The 20612-nt window shown below is 36.6% G+C and overlaps 1 protein-coding gene across 1 annotated transcript in view; it reads right to left on the reverse strand.

The window, feature by feature from the left end:
• Positions 1 to 502: 502 nt before the first annotated feature.
• The window catches only part of ARPIN (actin related protein 2/3 complex inhibitor), a 30275-nt gene continuing 10165 nt past the window's right edge, over positions 503 to 20612 (reverse strand). Inside the window, exons 3-6 of the mRNA XM_053717685.1 lie at positions 15918 to 16050; positions 6802 to 7008; positions 3314 to 3480; positions 503 to 588 (exon numbers count right to left, since the gene is read on the reverse strand). Of these exons, the coding sequence (XP_053573660.1) occupies positions 580 to 588; positions 3314 to 3480; positions 6802 to 7008; positions 15918 to 16050 (516 nt within the window). The 3' untranslated portion in view covers positions 503 to 579. The remainder of the gene's footprint in view (positions 589 to 3313; positions 3481 to 6801; positions 7009 to 15917; positions 16051 to 20612) is intronic.

The raw sequence follows: 20612 nt of genomic DNA on the forward strand, positions 1-20612 counted from the left end.
TGTATTCATTTTACTGTTCAGCTTCATACAAACCTGCATATAAAATATTTAAAAGATACAAGCAGTAATATTTAGAACAACTGCATTTATTAAGATAATGAAATAGATGGCTGAATAATAGACAATTAGCTATAATCATACATTCTAGGGGGTTTTGAATCATGCTTTAGGGATAGCTTAAGGTTTTAACAAATACAGAACCAAACTGTGACTACCAATTTGAGAATTAAATAATGCTATTCAAGCACAGCATTAAATATTCACATTTGTTTGATATATTTAAAAAAAAAAACAAATCAGTATCTTTCATTGCATTGCAGGAGAAGCCTGCCGATTGGTCCTTTAAAAAGGCAGCAATGCCAGCTTGACTTACATAGGCTCTGTATGTGTGTGATACACTCAGCAAAGATGCTATGAAGGTTGTCAAAATTCTAATAGATTTTAGAGACTGGAGATAAATGAATGTCACAGGTATTAAACTGAAAATAGGAGATGACCGTTCCTTTGTTTCGTGGCTAAGATTTATATTCCATGGAGTACAAAATGAGAGCTGTATGGGCACCTTCTACTTCTGTCTTCTTAGTCATCCTAGAAGCAAAAAGCAAAGGAAGCATCAGGCACAATGCAAGTTCCATTCTAACAATGAGACAAACCCATACTGAGAGACTAGAGCAGGAGCAATGTGCTCTACCAAGGGTCTGTAGACACAAATAAGTTACCCAAGTCGAATGTATATATACATAACACAAGATACACCTTTTGAAAGAGGAATGTGTAATCTTTAAATTGGTGCATCTAAAGGTTACTTGACTAAATGATCTGCATAGAAAAAAACAATCACAATATATGAACAGTGCTAGAACTTAAGCCCTCACACTAAAAGTGAATATTACATCATTAATTGAAAATAAACTAAGCCCCTCTTTAAATGATGGGCTTATGAGCACTGATATATGATATTATTGCTATAACAATGATGGTTACCTGATAGATTTGCATTATGCTAATCTGCTCTATTTTACCTAAAATTGCATAATTATTATTTTATTGTCAGGGTATTTGTAGAGCGCCAACAGATTCTGCAGCGCTATAAGCATAGGCGGTATACAAGATAACATTTACAGGGATCAAATGGGTAGAGGGCCCTGCCGAGAGTTTCACTGTTGTAGTCAGCTTTTAAGAAGGTGATCTACAAACAGCTGGACTCATAGGGCTTACATTCTAAGGGTCAGAGTGAGGATTTTGTGTTTTTTTTTCCTGGAGGCAAGTAGGAAGCCAGTAAATGGATTGGCAGAGAGGTGCAGCAGATTAAGAGTGACATGTAAGGAAGATGAGTCTGGCAGAGTAATTCATTATGGATTGTAAAGGAGCTAGGTGAAAGCTAGCAAGACCAGAGAGGACGGAGTTACAATAGTCGAGGCAGGAAAGGATGAGAGTGTGGATTAAAACCTTAGCTGTGTCTTGTGTAAGAAATGTCTTAATTTTAGAGATGTTTTTAAGGTGGAAGCGGCAGGCTTTAGCCAAGGACTGAATGTGAGGGGTGAAAGAAAGGTCTGAGCAAAGTGTGACCCCAAGACATCAGGCATGCGGGGTAGGAGTAATGATGGAATTATCAACAGTTATAGAAAATTGGGGGTGGAGATTTTGGAGGAAGGGGGAAAAAAATGAGGCGTTCAGTTACCTTAGCTTAAGGTAGTGAGAGGACATCCAAGATGAGAAAGGCAGTTAGTGACACGGGTTAGTAAGGAAGGAGGTAGGTCTGGTGCAGAGAGATAGATTTGGGTGTCATCGGCATACAAATGGTATTGAAAGCCGTAGGACTTTATTAAAGGAACCTAATGATGATGTGTAGATTTAAAAGAGAGGGGGACTAAGGACAGAGCCTTGAGGTACCCCAACAGAAAGTTGTAACGGGGCAGAGGATGCTCCAGAGAAGGCTACACTAAAAAGGTACGGTTAGATAGATAGGCAGAGAACCACGAGAGAGCTGTGTCGCAGATGCCGAAGGATTGGAGAGTTTGGTACAAAAGAGGGTGGTCAACAGTGTCAAAGGCTGCAGACAGATCAAGGAGATAAGCAGAGAGAGTGGCCTTTGGATTTTGCTGTAAGTCATTGGTAACCTTGACAATTATTGTCTCTGGAGTTATGGGGACTAAATCCAGATTGCAGTGGGTCAAGAAGAGAGTTTAGTGTAAGGAAATGGGATAGGCGTGCATATACTAGCTTTTCAAGTAGCTTTGAGGCAAGAGGGAGTAGGGAAATAGTATGGTAGTTGGATGGGAAGGTTGGATCGAGAGAAGGTTTTTTGAGGATAGGTGTGACCAGTGCATGTTTTAGAGATGAGGGAAATATACCAGTGCTGAGGGAGAGGTTGAAGATGTGTGTGAGTATAGGGGTAAGGGTAGAAGAGAGGGAGGGGAGAAGCTGTGAGGAAATAGGTTCTAGGGGACAGGTAGCGAGGTGGGAGGACAGTATAACGGCAGAAACTTCTTCCTCTAACAGGGGCAAAATAGCTAAATTTATGGCCATATGGATTTTGGATGATTGTGAGCTTTTGAAGGGATGGGAGATTGGTAGTATGTTGAGAGCTGATTTTATATCTGAAGGAGTCAATTTTGTTATTGAAGTGGCTGGCAAAATCTTGACCTGAGAGAGAAGTTGTATTAGGAAGTGGGCGGAGAAGAGTATTGAACGTGGAAAACAGAAGTTACATAAATAGATAAAAATCAACTGGAGAAAAAGAACATTAGATCTTTGAATTAAAAAGAACCTTTCTAGACTATAATCATCTCCATCCTTAGCCAAGTCTTCATTTAAAGGGACAGTAAAGTAAAATTTAAAAACTTTCATGGTTCGGATAGCGCATGCAATTATAAACAACTTTCTAATTTACGTCTTATCAAATTTGCTTTGTTCTATTGGTATCTTTTATTGAAGAGTAAAACTAGTTAGGCTCATAAGAGCTCAGGAGAGTGCATGTGTCTTTAGTATTCTATGGCAGCAGTGTTTTGCAGTATTATTTGTAGCTTTGTTACACAATGCTGCAAAACACTGCTGCCATAGAGTACTAAAGACACGTGCACACTCCTGAGCTCTTCTTATGAGCCAACCTAGTTTTACTCAATAAAAAAAAAAAAAAATACCAAGAGAATGAAGCAAATTTGATAGAAAAAAATTGTAATGTTGTTAAAAAAAATGCATGTTCTATCTGAATCATGGAAGTTTAATTTTGACTTTACTGTCCCTTTAATAATGCTTGGAAGCTAGAAAACAAAAAAGTTGAAGTTAGTGTTAGCTTCAAAAGATTACATACCCATTCATCATCTTCAGCGCCATCCCCTTGCCCCCGAGGCTCAAGGATCTCTGCACTGCTTTGTGATTTCTTAGACATTATGTTATCTGTCCAGGAAGCCCCGGTTTGAGCATCTCCAGCAAAGTTACATTTGGTCACTGTACCACCATCTACTTTCGCTACAGAAACTAAAGACAACAAGAACAGGTTAATCTATGCAGTTAAAAAAAAAATACTCTCATGAACATGTGTTCATCTATTTACTCACATGCCTCATTTAGTTAATGATTCACTCACAAGACGGCTCATGTTTATCTACTTATAAAATGATCACTTTTCAATATGTCAACATAATCTCTTCTGACATAATTATAGGCAATACTGTTTCAATTGTAAATATTTTTAAACTTCTGCTTATCGCTTTCATAGCATGATGTACCCAGCATCCACTAAATAACATGCTTCTGTTGCACACTCATTATCTCTCAGATTTGGGATTTGTTGAATTTTATTACAATATAGTGGTACAGCAGATGTTTGTCAAAATTCTCAAAAATAAAATAATCATTTCAAGTTTTTGGGGATAACAATAGGGCTGTGGCAATTGTCCTTAAAGTGATGTATAAAACAGTTGATTTCATTGTGAACACCTTAATTTGCGCAGTGTCCATTACTTCCTTTCACAGCCCCACAAGGCAGTGATGTGCAGTCACTAGAGGCAGGTGAGGCAGTGCTTCACCTCTCATATGGGCAAAAATATATATTTTTTTATTGGCTTTTAAAAAAAAAAAAAAAAAAAAAAAAAAAATTGTATTTTTTTTTCCCCAGCATTTTTTTTTTCACAGCTACATGTTGTGCAATGGAGAGGCACAAGCAGGTCTGCCCACCATTACACAACATGCTGCGCCACCTACTGGATGAAAGTGGTTAAGATCATTGCATTGCCCATTAACTGCTTATTTGAGGCAGTCCTATTTGGGCTGAACCAATCCAGTGAGAGGCATTAGTAAGTGGAACTTAGGGTTGGGGCTGGATGTTAAATGATATAAAACAAAACAAAAACGGAAAAAAACAACTTTAATTTATTTTGTTGCTGTCCTGTGAACCTGCTAGCTTTGCAAAAGTGAAAAAGAGAGTTCTGTTCTTCCCCTCTAAGTGCAGTGGAATGTGCCACTGTCACTTCCTGAATTCTTACAGAGCAGTAAGAGAGAGGCACAGAGAGCACTGTTTCAGCCACATCTTATTAAAGTAAGATTTTACTGAAAGGGATTCTGTTTGTGAAAATGATAATTTAATGAATGTGGTTTAGTGTTTTTTTTACTCTTTTACAGCAAAGGATCGTTTTTGTATTTTGTTTACTCAAACTTTACACCCACTAACTTAGCAGCTTGCCTTTGTACTGCACACTAATGTATGGTCTCATTTAGTTATAGTCTCACTTAGTCTCTGTAGCTCTGCTGTTTTATTACTTAAAAATGCAGTGGTCCCCCCCCCCCCCTTGTGTGTGTGTCTATCTATCTATCTATCTCCTTATGTGTTGTTCTCCCCCATGGTCTCTTTCTCTCTCTGTCTCTCTTCCTCCCCCTCAGACTCTCTCATCCCTTATGTGTCTCTCTAACCCTCTGTGTGTGATTGTGTCTCTCTCTAACCCTGTGTGTGAGATTGTGTCTCTCTCTCTCTCTAACCCTGTGTGTGAGATTGTGTCTCTCTCTCTCTAACCCTCTGTGTGTGATTGTGTCTCTCTCTAACCCTCTGTGTGTGATTGTGTCTCTCTCTCTAACCCTCTGTGTGTGATTGTGTGTCTCTCTCTCTCTCTAACCCTCTGTGTGTGATTGTGTGTCTCTCTCTCTCTCTAACCCTCTGTGTGTGATTGTGTCTCTCTCTCTCTCTTTCTCTCTCTAACCCTCTGTGTGTGATTGTGTCTCTCTCTCTCACCCCTCTGTGTGTGATTGTGTCTCTCTCTCTTTCTCTCTAACCCTCTGTGTCTCTCTCCCCCCGAATGCTTTTCTGTGTTTCTGTCTACCTTTTATTTATTTAATTAATGAATTGGTAGTGCCACCTGATGGTGTGGCTTTATTTAAAGGGGTGGGGTCAAGCGCCCCACCATCTTTAAATTTCACCAGCCGCCACTGGATCAAGACATTTTTATATTTACTGAATAATGAAAGAATCTATAAGCATAATTTGCAGCATTAAAGTAAAAAGTATGTTTTAAACATATTTTAATGGGCATGGATTTCTAGATCTCATGATCACAGCAAGCCTTGTGTTATCTGGCAAGAGTTTGTTACAATCCTTTGAGACTAAAATCAGATGTTTACTAAGTTGACCAGTTTTCCAAGACACCATTTAAAGGGACATGAAACCCATATCAATCCCATATGCAAATTTAAATAACTTTCCAATTTACATCTAATATCTAATTTATTTCATTCTTTTGATATCCTTTGTTGAAAATCATATCTAAATATGCTCAGTAGCTGCTGATTGGTGGCTGCACATAGATACCACATGTGATTGGCTCACCCATGTGCATTGCTATTTCTTCAACAAAGGATATCTAAAGAATGAAGGTGTATCCTAGCCACTGCCTCACCAGTCTCTGACGTCACTGCCACAAGGGGTCTGGGATCTATACAAGGAGGCAAATCTAAAGTGATGTAATAAATCTTTAGGAGTAACATGAGCTGGTCTACCATTCAGTGAATACTAGAGACAGCTCATTGTTTTGCCCATGCTTAGTAGAGACAGAATGAAACTTAAATTCTCAGCATGTCTGCTCCCTTATCTAACTGCAGGCAGTGGCTACAATTAGAATTTAAAGGGACAGTATACTATACAAAATGTTTTTCCTTAATGTGTTTCCAATTACTTTTTTTACCAGCTGCAAAGTATAAAATGTATGATATTTGCTTTTTTAAGGCTTATTTGTGTCTATGAATTAACTGATTTTGTGTTTTGAAGCCACAACCTAATAAAATGGGTTGAGCTTGTAGGTATAATCAGATCTCATTACTTTATCACATTGTGTATATATACCTGCTTCTTTATCTTATATCTGTACATCAATCAATCACTAATACATGTAGAGAACAATGGAAAATTAACATTTTATTACCGTATCTCTTCTATATCCCACTGGGAGTGTAATTTCTTATACTGGCTGTGTTTACACAGCTTGGCCTTGAGGCCAAAAACTTTTAGGATGGGTGGGGATACCACAGGCTAAATAAACTATTTCAAATGCCAATATAAGGGTAATGGAAATACTTGTAAACAATTTAATACACTTCAGCAGGTAAAGTGGATCATTGGGAACAAATTAAAGGGGAGAAAATTTTTGAGTAAACTGTCCCTTTAAGTGTTCATTTTGCAAGAAAACAAGTGTCTTTTTTTTTTTTTTAACACAATCTCTTTTTATGTTTACTTTGTTTTAACACTTTTTTTTTCTACACTAAAGAAGCACAGTTTTATAAACAATACAATGTTAAGCATAATGCAATCCGTACATAAAAAGGGTCCATCTCCCAAGGTTTTAACTCTCAGCTGCTCCCCAATTTCAAGTTCAGTCTTTTCCATTTCCGCTTCGGGTAGCCAAAAGGCCACAGTGCTACTGGGAGCAAGTCTGTCACTTATCTTTGTCAGCTCAGCTTTATTCACCAAACCCTTCAGCTCTTCTGTTGAGATTCTGTCACTTTCCCCTTTAGCTTCTACCTCTGGTAACACAACACAGGCAAAATGAGTTCACAAACTTTATCATTTCATAGTTATTATAATACAATCTATATGGTATGTTTGGCAAGTAAGTTGCAATATAGATGCTGAAAATAGACATCATTAGCTCACATTTCACACAAATACATTTAAAAGGGACATGAAGCTAAAAATATATATATATATATATATATATATATATATATATATGTTAATAGATCATAACATTTTTAAACAAGTTTCCAATTTACTTCTATTATCTAATTTGCTTTATTCTCTTGGTATCCTTTGTGGAAGAAGCAGTCATGCAATACTTGAAGCTAGCTGGGAAACAATGGCAAGAGACATATATGCAGCCACCAATCAACAGATTCTGAGCCTACCTAGGTAAACTTTTCAACAAAGTATACCAAGCGGTAGTAAAAAAAAGATGCTGGAGAGACGCAATGCTTACACCATTGTATGGGACCCTGTACAAAATTGCACACTATCTGAATCATGAATGTTTAATTGACTTGAGTGTCCTTTTAAGCAGAACTGATTTGTGGCCCTTGCTCTTCCTTTTGAGAACAGCTGCTCCTGTTTTTCAAAGCTGTAATATCTATGACAAAGTATAAAGAAGCACCTATTGCATACTGAATATATCTTGGTGATGGATGCAATATACACCTAATAGACTGTGGAGAGCTGGTGGAATATCGGAGTGGGAACTTTGACAGTCTATGGTTCACTTTTAATACTTTCTACACAGCTAAAAAAAAATGGCTATTAGCCTGCTGGTACTTGATGTAGCTGGAAAGTAAAATCCTCTACAAGCCCCCAGAAAATTATATATTTTTTTTTTCTTTTCTCCCAGTTTCTGGTGGGTCAATCTGAGAAATCCAGCTACCGTCTCTCAAGAGAAGTTAGTCCCCACTACATACAGTATATTGTGGCATAAGATCTATGGTAGAGACTACAACATGTAACTTTCTGGATGTTAGAAAGCAGCTGGAATATAGAAGATTGCTGTTATGGATGGGCATTTTTTTCTTATTAATATCTGCACAAGTTAAAAGCTTATAAGGTTTTCTAATATCTGGAGAAAGGGGATGATTCATTTCTGATAGCTTTAATAGCTTATAGAAACTTTTTAACTACGATTTGGAAAACTAAAAAGTGTTTCTGCAAGTTTAAATTGGAGGACAGCATACAAAGATTTAGACTTAAATAGGTTTTGATAATTGCAGTAGAGCTTTATTTGCTGGCCATGTAATTTTTATATCTATTAAAGAGAGGTGGGAATATGATCCATCTGCATTGTTGGATTCTAATATTGCTTATTTACTGGATGATCAAAATAGACATTCCTTTTATTTGCAATATCTTGTGTTTTTGCCGAAAGACCTTAACAGCTTTCAATAAGTAAATAACTGTTACACATACTTATTTTCACTCAACACTACAAACCTTAAAATAAATATTATGTATAATAAAAAAAAAGGTATAGTTAAGCAAATTGTGGAATTGATGTTACCCCAATTTGAGAAACTTAGGAAAGATTTCTCAGTACTATCAGAAGAAGTTAAACAATTTACCATTAGATTAAATTAAGCAGAAAATAGGATTTTGGAATTAGAAGATGTAAGTTTTAAACAAGAACAAAATGTTAGAGGAACAGATAGCCCAAGTTAAATTAATGCTGGGTAGGGTAGACTTGCTTGAAGATCGTTCACGCAGAAATAACCTCAGAATTATTGGAGTACCGGAAACACCCAAATTTCAAGATACATCTGTTCAATTTCCAAGGTTGCTAAGATTAGCAACTCAGCATCCAACGTTCCAGGTTGAGAGAGCACATAGAATAGGGCCAGTAAAGAAATATACAGATGGAACTTAAAGGGCCATAATACCCAAATGTTTAAACACTTGAAAGTGATACAGTATAGCTGTAAAAAGCTGACTAGAAAATAATCACCTGAACATCTCTATGTAAAAAAGAAAGATATTTTACCTCAAAAGTTCCTCAGTAGCCACCTCCCATTGTAAAGGATTTCTAAGCAGCATTTTAGTGTGTCTGTCCTAGGACAGCTTAGGGGATGAGCCTCGTGCACTCTCATATTATTTCACCAATCAGGTAAAGGAAGCTTACTATGAAATCTCATGAGAGTTAAGTCAAATCTCATGAGATCACAGTAAGAGTTCATGACCTCAGCACTGCCGATTGGCTGCTGTCCATTTCTTCATTTTTTTTATTTTTTTACCTGCAGCTGGGAGCAGATGAGTATAACTTTTTACACAGAACTTACTCTGCTGAGCTGAGGAGATTGTGAGGTAAAATATCTTCCTTTTTTACATAGAGATGCTCAGGTAATATTTTTCTGTCAGCTTTTTACAGTTATACTGCATCAGTTTCAGGTGATTTAGCATATGAGTATTATGTCCCTTTAACATTAGACCTATCATAATGAAATATCTTAATTTTCAAGATAAGGTTACTTTAATGAGGAGTTATTGACAGAAAATACCATTGATGCTAGGCTCCGATAAAATACTGTTATTTCAAGATTACTCTGCCAAAACCTCTCAGAAAAGGCAAGGTATGGCCCCTGTATACATGAAATTAATAAAGGCAGGTATACCGGCAACAATGATGCAAAAATGAAGGTAACTAAAGATGCAACAATTGTTTTAAATAGACTGGAAAAGGCTAATGCCTATGTATTGAAACATTCTGTTGCCAGGCTGATTATGTGAACTTGATATGAAGGCATTAATGTGTTAGTACAATGTTTTATGATATGGATTATGGAAAATGCGGATTCTGTAAATAGTTTCATTTGTTTTTGGAACACCAAGCAGAGAGGATTTTTTTTTTCTCTCTCTCTCTCCCCAACCCTGTCTCTTCTCCATTATTTACTATTTATGGTGTGATTGCTTTATATATTTTTAGTAAGAAAGAACATGTTAAAAGGAACAGTCTACAAAATAATTTTTATCGTTTTAAAAAATAGATAATCCCTTTATTACCCATTCCCCAGTTTTGCATAACCAACACAATTATATTTATACACTTTTTACCTCTGTGATTACCTTGTATCTAAGCATCTTATGACAGCCCCCTGGTCATATGACTATTTATTTAGTTATTTATTTATTTATTTATTTATTTATTATCTATTGACTTGCATTTAGTACTGTGTTGTGCTAAATCTTAAAAAACTCCTCGGGCTTTAACACAGTTATCTATATGGCCCACATGAACCATCAGTCTCCTGTTGTGAAAAGCAAATAAAAAGCATTTGATTAAGAGGCTGTCAATAGAGCCTTTGAAACAGGCAGAAATATAGAGGTTTAAATGTTATAAAGTTATATTAATCTAACAATGTTGGTTGTACAAAGCTGGGGAATGGGTAGTAAAGGTGTTATCGATGTTTTTAAACAATAACAATTTTTGTGTAGACCGTCTCTTTAAGTTAGTTTCATGGAATGTTTGAGGAATCAATTTAGTGATGTATCCTTCGCTGACCCTGAAATCGTCATAGGAATATTAACCCTTGATGTACTGAAAACTTATTTGAGTTTAATATATGATGTATATCCTATTATCAGGGTGACTACTGTGTGTCACTATCTGTACACACTTTGATTCACTTTTGTATGATTTATGCTCATGTTATTTTTTATATAAGCGCCCCTGCAGACCTATTTTCAATAACTCTTTTTGAAATAGTATACAAGAAGCAAAGTTTACTAAACATTTTTGCTCTAGCCTAGGTTTAAAGGATATCTGGAGGATTCAAAATCCTGATACTAGAATATATTCTTGTAACTGTAAATCATACAAAACAATGTCCAGATTAGATGTTTTTCTGGTAACAGAAATTTCTTGGTATTGGAATGAAGGCAGATATTAAGAAATTGTTCTGTCAGATCAAGCAATAGGGGCTTCAATAAGAACAATATTGGTAGGTTTTTCCCCCTAGTTATCTCACCTCTAAACCTCATTTTAAAACATCGATGAGAGAGAGAATGGAAAGAATTTTATACATTTAATTTCTTGTATATTGACAAAAACTGAAATTTTATGGGAAACTTTTAAGGCAGTTATAAGAGGGGAGATAAAGGCTTATTTAGTAAAAATAAACTGAAAATACAAGATAGAGATCTACAATTAGCTAGTCAGTTTCACAACTGTTTTAGTTTTTATATTAGTGACCTTACCAAAAGAAAGCTGGGATAGATAGAACCCATTTAAAAAGTTAAGATCTTTCTAAATTTAAAAAACTAAGACAGATGATTTAAGAACAAAAACCTTTTTTGTTATTTACAGGCATGGAGGGAAAGCAGGGGGAAATGTAGCTAATTTGGCCAGGCTCAAACAGAACACACAATCAATAGAAGCAATTAATTAATATAGCAGGTAGAAGCTGCCATGACAGTCATGATATAAGTAAACATATAATAGAAGATTTTCAGAAAGATTTCTCTGCTAGCCTGATTGACCATAAAGGTCAAACAGGATTTTTGGGGTAAAATTAAAATCCCACAAATTTATACAAAGTGGGTAAGAGATATATTTCTACCCTATATAAGACTAAAAAGTTTCAAAGGTCAGGATAACATACAAAAGATTTCCAACAACTGGCATTTAATAAAGTAATGAAGAACAAGTAGAGTCTATTTATTCAAAGAAGTTTTGTACTAGTAGATAAAGCAACTATTTCATCAGCTTGGATAGAATATCATAAGAAAATAATAAAAAACAAGATGTATGTCACGCCTTATATGAAGGCAAAATGGGATAGAGGAGCTTCAAGCTCCTGCTGCAAATACACATTGTTTTTGGAGTTGCCCCAAGATCCAAAAAAATTTGGAATAAAAATAACTTATGGTATAATAAATTGAGTAAAAGTTCAATTAGACTGCAAGATAATTATGTCTTCCTGTTATTTAACAGTCCAAATAAATAGGTGAATAGTAAGGTTCTGAATATTGAAAGTTGGGCCCTTTCTTGGATTTCCAACTTCTACGTTCCCAACCAGTAATTGAGCAATATGACACAGCAATTGAGTCAGAAACTAAAATAAAACATTTATTTTGTTAAATGGGACCACTGATTACCCATATTCAAATCTACTCTTTTCCAGGATCGAAAATTTCTACAGAAGGCTATAGAAAGGGAGGAATACCCCAATATGAATGATTAAAAGGGAGGTCAATATGTATGATTAAGTTTATTGTATGCTTACTTATAATAAATTATGATAGTAAGGAATTTTTCTAATATATATATATATATATATATATATATATATATATATATATATATATATATATATATATATATATATATATAGATATATATTATCTTATGTTATAAACAGGACTCAAAATTTCAAGACCGAAGCTACTAGTCACCCCAAAATGTTACTCGCTACTTTTGATCCCACCCACTAACCCTCTCTGTTTGCCTATGTGAAACACCTTATTGTGCAGTATTTTTTTTAATATTGTTTTTTGTTATATACCATAAATTAAATAATGATACCTACAGTAATACATTAACAAAAATAAGTGCATAGCAGTTAGCAACATCAACTATGGTTCTGGGGAAAACCAACATCTGGACAGAAAAAAAGAAGTTGTTGAACTGAAAGTGTTGACATTAATGTGAGCTCATAGACCTGGAAAAATTGTTTTATAATTATTATTTCTCCTCTATCTTTCTCCACTCCCTCTTCAATCTCTCTTTTTACCCCCTCTCTTCTCTCTCAAATCTCTTATTCTCTCTCCACTCTCTTAACACTATCTTTTTCTCCACTTTTCCTCTCCAATCTCTCTCTGCGCCCCTGTTTACCCTCTCAGAAGTAACAGTCTAAGCACTACTAGGGTCACTATAGGAATAACATATCCTTGCCCTTTTATGGATATATAATATCCCTTTAGATAATATTTGTAGACATCCACTCGCCACTGTTAAATTTCCATTCGCCAATGGCTATTAGAAATTTTGAGCCCTGTTAGAAATATATATTTCTAATTTTCTTCTTTTTTACTATGGAATTTGTACAGAAATGAGACCGATGTGATGTCTATTTGTTTAGTTGTTTTTGTAATGTCAAACGTTCCTATAATAAAAATAAAAAAAAAGTATCCACTTATTTTATTATTGCTTTGTTTTTATGTAAAATAGTTATTAATTAAAGGGTCATTTGGTAATAAAATGACATGCTCTAATTCGTTAGAGTATGTCATTTTATAACTAGCGACCCTGCAACGTTATGTATTTAACCCCCACAAAGGAGCTAAACACATTTTAAAGGGAAACTGAACCCAATTTTTTTCTTTTGTGATTCAGATAGAGCATGAAATTTTAAACAACTTTCTAATTTACTCCTATTATCAATTTTTCTTCGTTCTCTTGCTTTCTTTATTTGAAAAAGGCATCTAAGCTATTTTTTTGGTTCAGACCATGGAAAGCACTTGTTTATTGGTATGTGAATTTACCCACCAATCAGCAAGAATAACAGTGTGTTCACCAAAAATGGTCCGGCATCTAAACTTATATTCTTGCATTTCAAATAAAGATACCAAGAGAATGAAAATAATTTGATAATAGGAGTAAATTAGAAAGTTGCTTAAAATTGCATGCTCTATCTGAATCACAAAAGAATTTTTTTTTGGGTTCAATGTCCCTTTAAGTACTGCTATGGTGTTGCAAAGCACTGCTAGTCAAGAGCAGAAACTGCCACAGATCAAATTAGCAGCGCTTTACAGCATCATTAGTAAATTAACCCTTTAACAAAAATTACCTCTAAAGTCCTGAATTTATGCCTTACGAAACAGAATGCTAAAAAGCACTAAACAATATTCTTAAACAGATGGTTATGGGTGGGGAGGAAAGTTGATTAAGTGGGGTGAGCATCAGTTCAGTTGGTTTTTTGTAGTAAAATAGACCAAATGTGTCTGTGTGTTTATGAAAAAAAAAGGGGATATCCAGTCTTTATACAAAGGACAAAATAGGGGCCACATATAGATCCTCAGGAGGACCACTTATGGCTTTGGGCTGCTACAGCTGCTGGAACTCCTTTGGAATGATCTTATGCACTTTGGTGAATACTCATTTTTAGAACATACAGAGAGCTTATTCTCATTGTAGTGAAAATGATATTGTGAAGTAATTCTATACTATGGTCTATTTTATTCCCTTTTTTTTAAAACTATATGCAGTCTCTGAAAGACATAATAGGCAAAAAAAGAGAAAGAGACATAACTTTAAAAATTGTCAGAAAAAAAAAAAAAAAATCTTCTACTCATTTGAAGTTCAGACTAAGTGCTATTGCATTATCTTGTTATCTTGCATTTGTTGATTATGCAAATCTAGTGTTGAATGGTCCTTTAAAAAGGGACAGTCTACTACAGAATATTTTTTTAAAAAGATAATCCCTTTATTACCCATTCCCCATAAACAGTTATATTAATATAAGTTTTACCTCTGCGATTATCTTGTCTCTAAGCCTATGCAGACTGCCCCCTTATTTCAGTTCTTTTGACAGACTTGCATTTGCCAATCACTGCCAGAATGCACTTTCAATGGCTTATAAATTAGCATGAGCATACCTAGGTTTAGCTTTCAACAAAGAATACTAAGAGCACAAAGCAAATTTGATGATAAAAGTAAATTGGAAGACTGCATGCCCTATCTGAATCATGAAAGTTAAATTTTGCCAAGACTGTGCCTTTAAAGATCACACCCATGTGTCAGAGGACATTTAAATAACTGTAGACTTCTTCCACTCTAGAATAAAAAAGGGGGATTGTAGCCAAAATTAAACTTGCTTTGTTTACTCCTAGAGTCCTAGGACCCTAATTAACTTAAATACTGGGGGGGGGGGGGGGCAATTATGCTGTTGAAGGTTGACTTAAAATAATGAACGATCACTGGTATGCAGATCATATGTTTTTCTTTGGTAACCAGAAGAATAAAAAGGACAATAAACAAGGACAATAAACAGAAAAGATAAAAATAATTCATTTTTTATCAGAGTGGATTTGATTTAAAGCAAATTGATATAAATCACTAGTTAGTAAGACTGATGTAAATAGATTTAAATCATGGTTTTCATTTTAGAATAATAAGTTTTCAGATTATTTTTTCCAGTTATAGCAGACCATTACTGATTTGGTTATATATTATTAAATAGACATAGACCAATTTGTTGTGCTCTCTTGGTATCCATTGTTGAAAAGCATACACAGGTAGGCTCAGAAGCAATGCACTACTGTGAGCTAGCTGCTTGTCACTGCCTCACCCAATGTGTTCAGCTAGGCCCCGGTACAGCATTGGTCTCCTTCAACAAAGAATTCCTTTAGAATGAAGCAAATCTGATAATAAAAGTTATCTGAAAACTGTATGCACTATCTGAAACCCAAATGTTATCTTTCATGATTATGTCCCTTTAAAGGTCTATTTATCAACTCTATATGTTAATTTTATAGCATTGTGCTGCGAAAAAGGGTCATGTTATTTCTGCAGACATAAATGCACAGTTTTGAGAACTACAAAAGAAAACTAATAATATATTCAAGATAAAAAAATTGTCCAAAATAATCTGACAAAAACATTTGGGAGAGAATGACACGAATGGATTAATGGAATAAAATGTACCCAAAAAAAACCATCACAGCCATGAATATACAGCATCTTGCTATATAATTTAAAACTAATCTATATTTCAGGATTATTAACCTTTGGATTATAAATAGAAACTATCTTTAGATAAAAAAAAAAAATCCTCAAACAATTTTTGTTTTTTAAATCATTTTTATCCACCCTGTTTTTTATGGTTAGAAGTATAATGAATAATAAAAAAAAAAATAATAATGAATGTGATTAATCCAAAATGCTTAATTAAAAATGGATACCTACTGAAAGATGACATAAGGAAGCCAGTGGTCACTTTCTTGGTGTCACTAAAGTTGGGTTCAATTTCAATTCCCTTACTATCAAATTTCCTACGATGTATTTTGATAGGTTTTAGGTACAAAATGTACCATCGTTCCTGTTTAGGAATAAATAAAAATTATAAAACCCCCATAATGCATTAGTTCACTGATAAACAGAATAAACGCAAACTCCTAAAAATGTGTAAAAAATAAAATTATAAAGATTATATATGTTTAGAATTATACACTGATTGTATAAATTTTTATCTTGAAGACAACTAAGATTATAAAGCCATATGCAACTACTACTCAATTACTAATTCACAGGGTTACCGCCTTTGATTAAAAAATAAAAGCTTATAGTACTTAGCATAATTATGTAGCATGAAAGAAAAAAGTAAACCTAGTTCCAGTGGTTTACAATGACTAGATCATTTATATGCATTTCCTAAAAGTAAAGGAACAGTACATTTTTCATTTATCTGCAGTATATATTTCAGTAAACATGCACCCACAAAAGGAGTCAAATATAGATTTACAAATTTTACATATGCACGTTCTGACACTATATAAATAAACAGGATTATGATTGGTTAGGAAAGGGTCATTTCTCCTACATTAGTGTGTCCGGTCCACAGCTTCATCCTTACTTGTGGGATATTCTCTTCCCCAACAGGAAATGGCAAAGAGAGCACAGCAAAAGCTGTCCATATAGCTCCCCCTCTGGCTCCGCCTCCCAGTCATTCTCTTTGCCGCTCTGAACAAGTAGCATCTCCACGGGGATGGTAAAGAGTATGTGGTGTTAGTTGTAGTTTTATTTCTTCTATCAAGAGTTTGTTATTTTAAAATAGTGCCGGTTTGTACTATTTACTCTACAACAGAAAGTGAAGAAGATTTCTGTTAAGAGGAGTATGATTTTAGCACCAGTAACTAAAATCCATTGCTGTTCCCACGCAGGACTGTTGAAACCAGAGAGAACTTCAGTTGGGGGGAACAGTTGGCAGACTTTTCTGCTCCAGGTATGACTAGACTCTTTTCTAACAAGACATAGTAATGCTAGAAGACTGTCATTTTCCCTTATGGGATCGGTAAGCCATTTTCTTAGACTCATAACAGAATGAAGGCTTATAAATGGGCTCTATACTGGTTGACACTATTGTGGGCAAAATCGATTGATTTATATATTATTTATATGACTTTGAGTGTTTTGTGACTTTCAAACACTTTTGGGAACGTTGTTATTACGCCTGGCAGTTGTTTAGACACCTAATTGTGTCAGGAAGGCCCCTTCACTCTGGTATGCAGAGGGAGGAGGCCTCATTTTCGCGCCTCAGTTGCGCAGTTACTTCTAGAAGCAGTGCATGCAGCTTCATGTGAGAGGGTCCTGTGGCCATAAAAAACGAATTCAGAAGGCGTATTTCTGTGGTGAATAACCCCCAAAGGAAGGTAAAAGCCGCAGCAAAGGATGTGGCAGGGACTGTAGTGGGTTTAAACTGGTAAATTGAATAATTAGCTCCGGTTTGCTCATTTAAGGGGTTAGAGACTTGAAATTTGGTGTGCAATACTTTCAAAGCATTAGGACACTAGGGAAATTTGGTAAAGATCGGATAATTCCTTCATAGTTTTTCAGACATTCAGAAATAAAGTGTGCTCTTTTTATTATTTAAAGAGACAGTAACGGTTTTGTTTAAAAACGGTTTTATTGCATTAATAGCCTGCCAAAGTCTGTCTAACATGTCTATACCTTCAGATAGCATATGTTCTGTGTGTATGGAGGCCAAGGTGGTTCCCCCTTTAAATGTATGTTCAAATTGTGCCATGGCGTCCAAACAAAGTAAGGACAGTACTGTCACATTTAATAAGGTTGCCCAAGATGATTCTTCAAATGAAGGTAGTGGGGATAGTTCATCATCCTCTCCTTCTGTGTCAACACCAGTTTTGCCCGCGCAGGCGATACCTAGTACATCTAGCGCGCCAATGCTTGTTACTGTGCAACAATTAACTGCAGTAATGGATAATTCTATAGCAAATCTCTTATCCAAACTGCCAGCATTTCCCAGAAAGCGTGATTGCTCAGTGTTAAATACAGAGGATGAGCAAGTGGGCGCTGACGATAATTTATCTGTTATACCCTCACACCAATCTGAATTGGCAGTGAGGGAGAAATTTCTGATTCAGGAAAAGTTTCTCAGCAGGCAGAACCTGATATCGTGGAATTTAAATTTAAGTTAGAACATCTCCGCGCCCTGCTTAAGGAGGTGCTAACTACTCTTGATGATTGTGATTCTTTGGCGATTCCAGAGAAATTGTGCAAAATGGACAAATTCTTAGGAGGTCCCTGTGCACGCTGATGCCTTTCCGATACCCAAGAGGGTGGCGGACATAGTGACCAAGGAGTGGGAGAAACCAGGTATACCTTTTGTCCCACCTCCTATATTTAAGAAAATGTTCCCCATTGTCGACCCCAGAAGGGACGCATGGCAAACAGTCCCTAAGGTTGAGGGGGCAGTTTCTACGTTGGCCAAGCGCACAACTATTCCCATTGAGGACAGTTGCGCTTTCAAAGATCCTATGGATAAAAAATTGGAAGGATTGCTTAAAAAGATATTTGTTCAGCAAGGTTTCCTTCTTCAACCAATTTCTTGCATTATTCCTGGTTCGAGGAACTAGAAAATTCGCTCCAAAAGGAGACTCCATATGATGAAGTCATGGACAGAATTCACGCACTAAAGTTGGCTAATTCCTTTATTTTGGATGCCGCTTTTCAACTAGCTAAATTAGCGGCGAAAAATTCAGGTTTTGCAATAGTTGCGCGCAGAGCGCTTTGGCTAAAATCTTGTTCGGCGGATGTGTCGTTCAAAACAAAATTGCTTAATATTCCTTTCATGGGTAAGACCCTTTTTGGGCCGGAATTGAAGGAGATTATTTCAGACATCACTGGGGGAAAGGGCCATGCCCTTCCTCAGGATAGGCCTTTCAAGGCTAAGAACAAATCTAATTTTCGTTCCTTTCGCAATTTCAGGAACGGACCGTCTACTAACTCTGCAGCCTCTAGACAAGAGGGTAACACTTCCCAGCCTAAACCAGCATGGAAACCATTGCAAGGCTGGAACAAGGGTAAACAGGCCAAGAAGCCTGCTGCTGCTACCAAGACAGCATGAAGGGGTAGCCCCCGATCCGGGACCGGATCTAGTAGGGGGCAGACTTTCTCTCTTTGCTCAGGCTTGGGCAAGAGATGTTCCGGATCCCTGGGCACTAGAAATAGTCTCTCAGGGGTATCTTCTAGAGTTCAAGGAACTTCCTCCAATGGGAAGGTTCTACATGTCTCGCTTATCTTCAGACCAGATAAAGAGACAGGCATTCTTACATTGCGTAGGAGACCTATTAAAGATGGGAGTGATACACCCAGTTCCAACAGTGGAACAAGGTCTGGGTTTTTACTCAAACCTGTTTGTAGTTCCCAAAAAAGAGGGAACTTTCAGGCCAATTCTGGATTTAAAAATTCTAAACAAATTCCTCAGAGTTCCATCATTCAAAATGGAAACCATTCGGACGATCTTACCAACAATCCAGGAGGGTCAATATACGACTACCGTGGACTTAAAGGATGCGTACCTGCATATTCCTATCCACAAAGATCATCATCAGTTCCTGAGATTCGCCTTTCTGGACAAACATTACCAGTTCGTGGCTCTTCCATTCGGTTTAGCCACTGCTCCCAGAATTTTCACAAAGGTGCTAGGGTCCCTTCTAGCGGTTCTAAGGCCGAGGGGCATTGCTGTAGCACCTTACCTAGACGACATTCTAATCCAAGCGTCGTCCCTTTCCAAAGCAAGGGCTCATACAGACATTGTTTTAGCCTTTCTCAGGTCTCACGGGTGGAAGGTGAACGTAGAAAAAAATTCCCTGTCCACGTCCACAAGGGTTCCTTTTCTAGGAACAATAATAGATTCTGTAGAAATGAAGATTTTCCTGACAGAGGTCAGAAAATTAAAGCTTCTAAACGCTTGTCAAGTTCTTCAATCTATTCCTCAGCCTTCCATAGCTCAGTGCATGGAGGTAATAGGATTAATGGTTGCAGCAATGGACGTGGTTCCTTTTGCTCAAATTCATCTAAGACCATTACAACTGTGCATGCTCAAACAGTGGAATGGGGATTATGCAGACTTGTCTCCCCAGATTCAAGTAGACCAGGTAACCAGAGACTCACTCCGCTGGTGGTTGACTCAGGATCACCTGTCTCAGGGAATGAGTTTCCGCAGACCAGAGTGGGTCATCGTTACGACCGACGCCAGTCTCTTAGGCTGGGGCGCGGTCTGGGACTCCCTGAAAGCTCAGGGTCTATGGTCTCGGGAAGAATCTCTCCTCCCGATAAACATTTTGGAACTGAGAGCGATATTCAATGCGCTCCTGGCCTGGCCTCACCTAGCGAAGGCCAGATTCATAAGATTTCAGTCGGACAACATGACGACTGTAGCGTACATCAATCATCAGGGGGGAACAAAGAGTTCCTTGGCGATGAGAGAGGTATCCAAGATCATCAAATGGGCGGAGGATCACTCCTGCCACCTATCTGCAATTCACATCCCAGGAGTAGACAACTGGGAGGCGGATTATCTGAGTCGTCAGACTTTCCATCCGGGGGAGTGGGAACTCCACCCGGAGGTCTTTGCCCAGT

The sequence above is a fragment of the Bombina bombina genome, chromosome 6, assembly GCF_027579735.1.
Source record: "Bombina bombina isolate aBomBom1 chromosome 6, aBomBom1.pri, whole genome shotgun sequence".
In the NCBI taxonomy this organism is placed as follows: Eukaryota; Metazoa; Chordata; class Amphibia; order Anura; family Bombinatoridae; genus Bombina; species Bombina bombina.